Source organism: Diceros bicornis, chromosome 5 (assembly GCF_020826845.1).
Source record: "Diceros bicornis minor isolate mBicDic1 chromosome 5, mDicBic1.mat.cur, whole genome shotgun sequence".
Taxonomy (NCBI): Eukaryota; Metazoa; Chordata; class Mammalia; order Perissodactyla; family Rhinocerotidae; genus Diceros; species Diceros bicornis.
In genome coordinates this window covers 26,484,993-26,495,926 of record NC_080744.1, presented here as the reverse complement: position 1 = coordinate 26,495,926, position 10,934 = coordinate 26,484,993, and the positions used below count along the sequence as shown (strand labels likewise).

At 36.6% G+C, this 10,934-nt stretch overlaps 1 gene segment (V, D, J or C); it reads left to right on the top strand.

Annotated features, from left to right (window-relative positions):
* Window positions 1-1,092: 1,092 nt before the first annotated feature.
* Window positions 1,093-1,702, top strand: LOC131405475 (T cell receptor delta variable 1-like). The segment is given in 2 exon segments: window positions 1,093-1,141; window positions 1,359-1,702. Coding segments are annotated over 2 exon segments (393 nt in total).
* The last annotated feature ends 9,232 nt before the right edge of the window (window positions 1,703-10,934 follow it).

Genomic DNA, 10,934 nt, shown 5'->3' with positions numbered 1-10,934 from the left:
TGTCTTTTTCACTTTCTTGACAGTATCTTTTGAAGCAGAAGAGTTTTGAATTTTCATAAAGTCTAATTTAACTATTTTTCTTTAGTTACTTTGGCTTTGATGTCATATTTTAAAATCATTGCCTAATCCAACATCACAAAGATTTACACCTGTGTCTTCTTCGAGGAGTTTTAGAGTTTTAGTTTGCACATTGAAGTCATTGATCTATTCCTAGTCAATCTTTAATATGTTGTAAGGCAGAGATACAACTTCATTCTTCCACGTATGGGTAACAAGACATTTGGAGTCCCTAAACAAAAGAAAGCCGAGTAGCTATACAAATATCAGATAAAGTAAACATTAAACCAGGAATCATTACTAGAGATACAGAGCAAGACTTTAAAATGATTAAGTGCACAATCTACCAGGAAGATAAAATAACTCTATTTTTATATGCACCTAATAGCATAGCTTCAAAATATACCAAACATACATTAGTAATCAGTAGAATTAAACTAGTAGAATTTGTTGATATAAAAAAATCAATACACAAATATTTAACCATAGAGGCAGGCATCAACACACATCTCTTAGTGGAAATATAGAGAAAGTATGACCAAATAAAATCAATATTCTTTTCCTAATTTACGTACACAGAACACTTTGCCCCTAAACAACAGGATACATATTCTTTTGAAATGCACATGGAATATTTATCAAAGTTCACTCTATTCTGGATCTTAAAGCAAGCCTTAATCGATTTCAAAGGATTTCGATCATTCAGATTACAGTCTCTGATCACAATGGTAGCAAGTAAGAATTCAATAACAAAAAGATTAAACTTCATTCCTGTACCTTGCTAGATATAATAGCCACTCTTCATTTGTCTTGTCACAGAAAAAACATCATGGCAAAACAGAGGTTTGGGGTAGGGTAGATGTTCTAGTCTCTGAATTGGGTGGTGTAACATCCTGCTTATGAAATTTACTTCCTGTTTGGGGGCAGAAACATCTAATAACCCCAGAAACTCAGCACTCAGGTGCTCAGAGAAGGGCTGGTCTGTGGGCTTGAGCGAGAGCAAGAGAAATTTCCACCAGGAGAAGAACTTCTATCATGCTCTGCCCCTGCCTGCTGTGGGCATTCCTGGCCTCCTTTGGCTTCAGTACGTGTGGCCCTAAACATGGGGCCTTGGCTTCCTCTTAGTGGTCAAGGAAGGGACTGTGCAAGTTGTAATTTGTGGGGGTATTAAGAGGGAATAGGGGTGGGGAAATGAAACACTATGTGATTCTTTCCTTTGTCTTTGTGTCGTAAATTAATCTAGTCCTCATGGCCCATCTGAGACATTTCAGAGAACCAACCCTGTCTTCTTTTTTCGGTAGGATCCAGCATGGCTCAGAAAGTAACTCAAGGTCAGACCATGATAACAAGGCGGGAAAGAGAAGCTGTGACCATGAACTGCAAGTATGAGATCAGTTGGAACCGTTATTATGATTTGTACTGGTACAAACAACCTCCAAGTGGAGAGATGGCTTTCCTTATTTATCAGGATTATGATAAGCCAAGTGCAAAGCAGGATCGCTTCTCTGTGAACTTTCAAAAGGGAAAAAAATCGATCAGCCTCACCATCTCTTCCTTACAACTGGCAGACTCAGCAACGTACTTCTGTGCTCTCCGGGATGCCACAGTAATAAAAACGACGGTGGAAGATAATCAAAAACCTTGAAGCTCCATAAAGGCAACCACCTACTCTGAGGCTTGGGAAAAACCCATGAACCACAGACAGGAAGAAGGCAGGCACTGTGGCAGCACAGTTGAGATCTTCTGATGTAAATTTTCCTTTTATAAAAAAGGTTCCCATATTTGAGCTCATTGTGTAAAACCTCATTCTTCCTTGAGATTCTCAGGCATTATGTTTGTATCTTGGGTTGACATAGATCACAAACTGCTTTTCAACTTGTTCTTAAACAGCTAGATTGAATGAACCCATTTATTTCAGGAAAATCAGGAGTAGTTTTCTAATTATCATCTCAAATTGTGGGATTCTTAGATCTGAAATAGCATTAAGAACCATTCATTTTCCCTTCTAATATGGTGCTGATTTTAACAGTTCTTTCAAATATAATAATTTATTTTATTAATTTGTATATTTATCTATATATAAATAAATTTTATAAATATGTAAATTTATTTTTATGCATTTTAGTACATAAATATATGAATCTTACTGGAATCAAATAGATAAGAAGGCAGCTTATCTTTTGAAAGAGCTGTATTGCCAAAAGCAGCTTTGACTACAACAAACTATGATCATTAGAGATTCAAAGTAATTCCTAAACTCTGAGCAAACCCAGACAGAGAATGGGCTGAGAAATCTACTCCCTAAGGAAGGCATAGCCCCTAAAATGTGGCCAAAGAAGACAATGAAAAAAGAGTATTCCAAAGGGCTGAGCCAGAGAATGTGAAAAACAATGAACAAGAGAGCTCCTTGCGCCGGCCCCATGGCCTAGCGGTTAAGTGCGCGCGCTCCGCTGCTGGCGGCCCGGGGTTCGCATCCCGGGCGCGCACCGACGCACCGCTTCTCCGGCCATGCTGAGGCCGCGTCCCACATACAGCAACTAGAAGGATGTGCAGCTATGACATACAACTACCTACTGGGGCTTTAAGGGGAAAAAAATAAATAAATAAAATCTTTAAAAAAAAGAGAGCTCCTTGCATAAAGTACAGTCAGAGTATCATCAGAAGGGGGTAAAGGAATGCCTCCTGGGATCACAGACTAGCTTCAGACAAATATTGTTTGTCTCTCTTATCTTCATTCCCTTTTGCAAGAGAACCTTGTGCTATGTAATCCTGTAACTGTTCCATAATTGCATATTAAGAGTGTGGAGGAGACAGTTTACTCGTTTTTGCTTAATTGTTTATTTTCTGCTTGTTTTTTCTTCACAGATCTTTAGACCAAGAGGAGCCATATAAAGGCCAGAGGAAGATCACAGGAAATCAATCAGAGAACTCGCTTTTGATCAGAAGGAATCACTGAAAGGGGATCCTAAGTTGTCTCCCTTGGTGAAGGAATACTTGTTCCCTGTACGAGAAGAGAGGAAATGAATTTTTGGTTACAAGTCCAGCAGATGCTCATGGACTGTTCATCAACATCCAGTTCGCCTCTTCTTCCAACAACTCAGCAGAATTACATGACTTGCAAAGATTGACGTGGCCATATGACTCGTTTTGGCCAAAGAAATGTGAGTAGAGATGGTATGTGTCATTTCATGATAGAGGCATTTAATTGCCCAGTTTAACATTCAACCTCTGCTTTCTTAGACTGTGGTGACTGTTGAATTGTGTAGTGATACGGAGGTTCAAATGTGAGTCATCACATGTAGTATAGCTGACCTGGAGAATCACCTTGATTCAAAATGAATATGTATGTGCAGGAAATAACCAGCTCTTTCTTTAAGACCTTGACATTTTGGAGTTGACTATTGATGATTATGACAGCATAAGTTATCACAACATGACTGGTGCACCAAACTTATTTAAATAGAGAAAAAAAAAGAAGAAATATTTTACAAGGACAAAATAATTTGATACTAAAACCTGAATAAAGAAATTTTGAAAAAATTATGGGATAACTTCACTAAATAAACATAAACTCAAAACTTCTAAACAAAATATTAGCAAAAAGAATCGGCAGTTTATATAAAATGATAATATATCACAACCAAGTTGGGTTTTATGTAATGTTTTTTTAACATTTTAACTCAATCAAAGTAATAATCCACATTAAGAAAAACATCATTTAATCATCACAATAGTTACACAAAAGTATTTGATGTATAAAAAGCATTCACTCATAGTAATGAAACAAATTCCTAGCAAATTAGGAATAAAAGAAAAACTTCCTCCTTCTGATAAAGGGTGTAAATTACAAACATAAAGCAAATGTCAAACTTCATGGTGACATGTTAAATGCCTTCTTTCAAGGAATCCAAATAGCACTAATTCTATTAAACAATGTACTGGAGCTCCCAGCCAGCATAAAAAGGAAAGAAAAAGAAATAAAAGTTATGATAACTAGAAATCAAGGGATATAAATAACATTTGTCATAGATATGATTGTGATATAGACAATCAAAAATAATCTACAAATATATTACATTACCAAAGCAGTTTAGAAATATAGTATTTAAAATTACATTTTGTATGCAAGCAGCTAGAAATCAGAACTGAAATTTTTATAATTTTATTTATTTATTTATTTTTCCCCCAAAGCCCCAGTAGATAGTTGTATGTCATAGTTGCACATCCTTCCAGTTGTTATATGTGGGACGCAGCCTCAGCATGGCCGGAGAAGCAGTGCGTCAGTGCGAGCCCGGGATCTGAACCTGGGCCGCCAGCAGCGGAGCACACGCACTTAACCGCTAAGCCATGGGGCCGGCCCGGAACTGAAATTTTTAAAAATACCTTTAAAATAGGGTGACTGCAAAAAACTTAGGAACAAATTTTTTAAAGTATTGACAAGACCTCAGCACAGAAAAATATACAATAAAAATTTAATAAACTGAGTATGTAAATAAGTGTGAGAATAAGCCATGTTTATGAATTACAAGAAGAATAATGCAAAAATGTCAATTCTCACCTTTGCTAAATAAAATCGATGAAAACTCCATTAGTCTCAACTATGTGTGTGTGTGTGTGTGTGTGTGTGTGTGTAGAAGCCAATTTTAAAATATATATGAAAAAAAGATCAAGAATATTCTAGAAGCTCTGAAAGAAGAATAAGAAGGAGGAGGGCTTCCTCTACCTCATATTAAGCCTGTGAAATTAAAACTGTGGTATGAGGGATGGAATAGACACAGACCATTAGCTAAAAGTGTTCCATTTGCCTCTCATACCTACTCTCATCTTTCTCCTCCCTCATCTGCATCTGGAACCAGATTTGAATGGACCACCTCAATATACCTCCTTTTCCTTCTGGATTCTAGTGGATTTCTGCCAGTGAGGAGCCCCCTGTAGAAATCTGAAAGAAGTAACAGAGTGAAGTAGGGGACATATCCCTTGTTCCCTTCCTGAGGGATTTATTTGAGTAGGTTGCATCATTTGTTCAAAGATTGTAGCTCCTTCCAAGTTGGATCTCTACATAATCATCTCCTTTCAGGTTTTGATATGCCCTACTTCCTGTATACACTTTAGACCTAGGGATAATAAGAGCTCCCTTGACCTACAGGTATTGACGTTGGAATGTAGATACTTCTTGGGTATCTTATAGAGGAAGAAGTCTGAAAATTCATGGAAATGGAAATGTTGAAATGGAATTTATAGGTGCAGTCTGATCATATGCTTGCTAACCATACTCCCTGGGAATCCCAGAGGACACTCTCTTCACCAAGGTATCAAGAAATTTACTGTTGAGTAGGTCACTGAATAACATTAAAATGTTACTTGCAGGCAGTTTCTGTAGGGCGAGATGATGGGGACAGGAGCGTGACAGAAGGAGGATATTGCCATATAAGTTGCTTTCCTGATTCCAACGGGCATAATGGGATCCTGGGGTGATAGACGGCAGTATTCAATAGACAGATACAAGGTATGTGATATTACCACAATAAATCACAGGGAAAAATTATTAATGAGAGTGTTTTAACCTTCAGAGATCTTTGGACAGAGCTAATTACTCGTGGAGTACCTAGAAACGAAAGAAAGGGACAGCTTACTAAGCTCCTGCATTATATCTGCTAGATTTGCTGTGGGAGGGGGAATTGCTACAATGGGGATCTATAGCCTCCTCACTCAGTTCTTAGAACTAAGCCAATGGAGAGGCTTGGAACCCCTCAACTGAGAATAAGGTTGAGACTATTTGAGAAAGACTGCAGGACAATACCAAGTATTGGCAAGGACATGGAGCAACTGCACCTCTTGTAGATTTATTAATTTTTTCTAGGAATGTAAAATTGTGAAACACTTTGGAAAACGTTTTAACATTTTTATAAGGTTAAACATACACATACAACATAATCTAACAACTGCACTCTTAGGTTTTTACCCAAAAGAAATAAAAAAATATGTTCACAGAAATATTTGTATTCGTATATTAATAGTAGCTTTTTTCATAATAGCCCAGAATTGGAAACAACCCAAATGTCCATCAACAAGTGAATTGAATGCTACTCAGAAATAAATAGAAATGAAATACTTATACACACAGTAACATGCATGCATTCTCAAACCATTATACTGAGAAAAAAAAAAAAACAGATGAAAGGAATTTACTCTGTATGTTTCCATTTACTTTAAACTCTAGAAAAGACAAATTTAATTTATATTAAGAGAGAGCAAATCAGTGGTTGCCCGGGTTCTGGAGTTGAGGAAGATTGGACTGGGAAGAGGCATGGAGGAATGTTTTGGGGTGAAATAATTGTTCCATACCTTGATTTAGACAATAGCTATATAGGTCTATATTTAAAAACTCACTATATTTCAAAACACTTACAATAGGTTCATTGTACTGCATGTAATTTATGCCTAAATAATATTGATCTAAAAACAACTGAGTCAATAAAAACAGTGAGCTATTGCTACACACCAACCAGAAAGTTTAAACATAAAAAGAAAGATAATATCAAGTAATGGAGAGAACGATTCACTGGCACTCTCATAGGCTACAACCAAGGTTGCAAATTTACAACAATAATTAGGAAAACTGTTTAGCACTAACTTCTCAATTTGAGCCATTCATACTGAATGACTCAGTAAGGATAGACATATAGATTAATGGAATAGAATGAATGTCCAAAAATAAACCCCCAAATTTATGGTCAATCGATTTTTGACAAGGAGAAAGAATGGTGTTTTAAACAACTGCAGATCTGCGTATAAAAGAATGATGTTGTACACTTTCTTTAGACCATACACAAAAGATTAACTCAAAACGTACCAAAACCCTAAATTTAAAATATAAAAACTCTTATAAGAAACATAGGAGTAAATCTTTGTGACCTTGAGTTAGGCAAAGCCTTCTTAGATATAACACCAAAAGCACAAATGACAAAAGATAAAATGGGTAAATCAGATTTCATCAAAATTAAAACTCCCATGCTTCAAAGAACACAATCAAGAAAGAGAAAAACATCCCACAAAATGGAGAAAATATTTGTAAATCATGTGTCTCATAAGGGACCTAGATCTCAAACATACAAAGAATTATCACCACTGAACTATAAAAAGTCAAAACTCAGTTTTAAATGAGTCAAATATATGAATAGATATTTCTCCAAAGAAGGTATGCAATTGGCCAATAAGCACATGAAAAGATGCTCAACACTAGTAGCTATCAAGGGAATACTAACCAAAACCACAAGAAAATAGTACTTCACAGCCACTAAGATGGGTAAATCAAAAAGAGAGAAAATAACAAGTTTTGGTGACAATATAAAGAAATATACCTTCTTACACTCTTATGAGTGTGTAAAATGGTGCAGCCACTTTGGAAAATGATCTGGAAGTTACTCAAATCATTATCATATGAAGAGCTATCATCTGATCCAGCAATTCCACTCCTAGGTATATACCCAAGAGAAATGAAAACATATGTCCACACAAAAACTTATCATGAATGTTCATAACCAAAAAGTGGAATTAACCCAAACATCCATCAACTGATAGATCCATCAATGAAAGACGGTGTATCCATACAATGGAATATTATTGGGCAATAAAAAGTAATGAAGTACTGATACATGAAACAACATGGATGAACCTTGAAAACATTATGGTAAATGAAAAAAGCCAGTTCCAAGTGGTCACATATTGTGTCATTCCATTCGTATGAAATGTTCAGAATGAGAAATTCTATGGATTGCTATGGTCTGAATGTTTGCATCTCTCAAAAATTAATATATTGAATCCTAACCCTCAAAGTTTATGGTATTAAGAAGTGAGGCCTTTGGGATTTAATGATCTTGTAAAAGAGGTTCCAGAGCAATCCCTTGCCCCTTCCACTATTTGAGAACACAGCAGGAAGGCACCATCTATGAACCCAAAAGCAGGCCCTCACTAGACACCAAATCTGCTGCTGTGCTGATCTTGTACTTCCCAGCCTTCTGAACTCTGAGAAGTAAATTTCTTTTGTTTATACATCACTCAGTCTGTGGTAGTTTGTTATAGCAGACTGACTGGACTAAGACAGAGACAAAGTAGATTAGTGGTTGCCTAGAAGGAATTTCATGGGGGGAAATGGTGAATGACTGCTGATGGGTATGGGTTCCTTTTGAGGATAAAGAAATGTTCTAAAATTGATTGTGGTGATGGTTGCACAACTCTGTGAATATACTAAAACCCATTGAACACTTGTACCATTGAACACTTTAAATCAGTGAATTGTATGGTATGTGAATTATATCTCAGTGAAGCTGTTATATAAAAACAAACAAAAACAAAAAATAACACAGTATTTATTGTTCTCTGGACTCGGTCTGGATTCTCCATACCATCTGACCATGGCAGTAATAAACACTAGATACAAAGCTGTAATGTTGGTCTGAATTTTGCATTATATAACTAGAGGACATAATGACTCTTATTTTTCATATTTCTTTTAGCAATCCTAGTATTTCTTTCATCTATATATTTACACCATCCTTGAATTCCTATTGTTATTTTATAATCTGGGACATAATAGATGCACACTGAATACTCATTAAATTAATTATGACTACCTGATCACCATGCCATAGATTGTCATATTCTCATAACCAGGTTTTCCGTGTTCTAGATTTGTGAATTTTTCTTTTTTAGGAGGACAGAGACTGAGAATTGGTCTATTTGAATTTTGTCCACAGGTCTAAACTTGCATTTACCTTCACTGCTGGATATTTTAGTTCATTTTGTTTTCCAGATAACTAGAATCTTTTATTAGGGATAATTTTGAGAGTCATTCCATATAACTTCTCTTAGTAAATAGTAATTAATACATTCATCCAACAAATTTTTTTTGTGAGAAGGATTAGCCTTGAGCTAACAACCATTGCCAATCCTCCTCTTTTTTTTTTTTTTTTTGCTGACGAAGATTGGCCCTGGGCTAATATCCATGCCCATCTTCCTCCACTTTATATGGGATGCTGCCACCAGCATGGCTTAACAAGCAGTGCATCAGTCCGCACCCAGGTTCCCAACCTGCAAACCCCGGGCTGCCGAAACGGAGCGTGAGAACTTAACCACTATGCCACAGGGCCAGCCCCCAACAAACTTTTATTAAGTGCATAGTGTTTGCCAAATTCTATGCTAAACAGTGCATAATGTGGGCTTTGAGAATTGCCTTCAAACATAGGAAGTACCAGATACTTAAGAAAATGAAAAGAATTTCATTGAGGGAGATTTCAGAACTATTTCTGTAAGAAAAGTAACACAGAAATAGTTCTAAAATCCCCAAGTGACTGAACATAATTCAGTCCTTAACCTCAGAGTATCGTGGTAAGAAGCTCTTCACTGAGCCTTGCCACTAGAGGGAGGTAGCCTACTTGAGACATTTATCTTGAGACCTGAAACACATACCTTGAAAGATTGCTGACTGACTGGGTTCCTGGTTCTAAGTAAAGGAATTCATAAGCACAGTCACAAGAGGGGGCTGTTAGAGCTGCAATCTGATGCTCCTTCTGGGGTGAGGGAGAGGTTATCGATGTTGTACAAAGACCTTACTTTCAACCCCTTCCTCAGCTTGTACCTCATAATCCCACACTGAGTGTGTGCACAGCTTCAAGGACCTGAGTAAGCCTCTTCCCAAATGCAGAGCAAAGACCTGACTCCCTAAGGAAAAAAAGGAAAAAAAAAAAAAAAAAGAGAGAGAGAGAGGGAGAGAGGTGATGAATAGATTAATCTAAATGGCCAAATATTTGTTCCTTTAGTGGAGTAATAATAAGCTTGGCTATTGTAGCAGAGAAGGATGAGTAATTTTAATTTTATTTTATCCCATTTTGTTAATAACAACCACTTTTGAGAATAACCAGAGAAATTCCTTTATGTTTATTTCCACCTCTCTTGTAAAATGGCTTCATTTCATTTCCCTTTCCAAATCTTCTATTCCCATCTCTTCCTTCTCTTCTTTTCTCCTTAGCGTCTTCAACACATGCCACCCCTAGGCATGGGCATGCAGATGAGAAAACATATGTCAGAGACTCAAGTGGAATAGGAATAAGTACCATCCACGTCATCGGTTCTTGAATCAAAACAAGAGGCATCCAACAATGTCCATCTAGAAGATGCTTAAGACATCCTTCCAGGAGCCAATATGGGAGACCTGAATACCAGGTAACTTGGCTTTTAGACTGGATTTTAATTTTATCTTTTCACATCAGACTGAACACAGCAATATTATACAACTTCAATGAAGTTGTATAACTTCAATTAACAATGAAGTTAGTTTTGTCATATATGTTGCAAATATTTTCTTCCATAGCGTCATTGGATTTTTCACTTAGTTTATGGTCTTTTTTTTTTTTTTTCACCAGAAAGAAGTTTCTAACTTTTAAAATTAAATTATATATTACTGCTCCTGAGATTTATTTACTCTGGTTGGGGACATGGATAGGAATTCTCTTCTTCCCTTTATGGCCCAGGGTTCAACAAGGGTTTCTTGTATTAGAGGACATTTAATACCAACTCAATGTAGCGTCAAACCACCAATTAGTGGTGGGTTTTGCCTTGTATCATAAATGAGGGATGGACAATCTCCTTGTGGAGGATTTTACTCATTCAGACTCATTTGGACATAGACTATTTGATTTGAGCCTTGAAAATTATCTCAACATAAACTCTTTGAATTAGGGCCACATATTAGGAAAACATTCTTAGCTTATTTTTAAATTTATGTTTAATCCTGGGGGTGGGAGTAGACCCAACCAAGAGACTACTCTATCTTTGGCTGATGCTTGACTGGGGAACACCCAAATTGAAAGCTGCCTGGT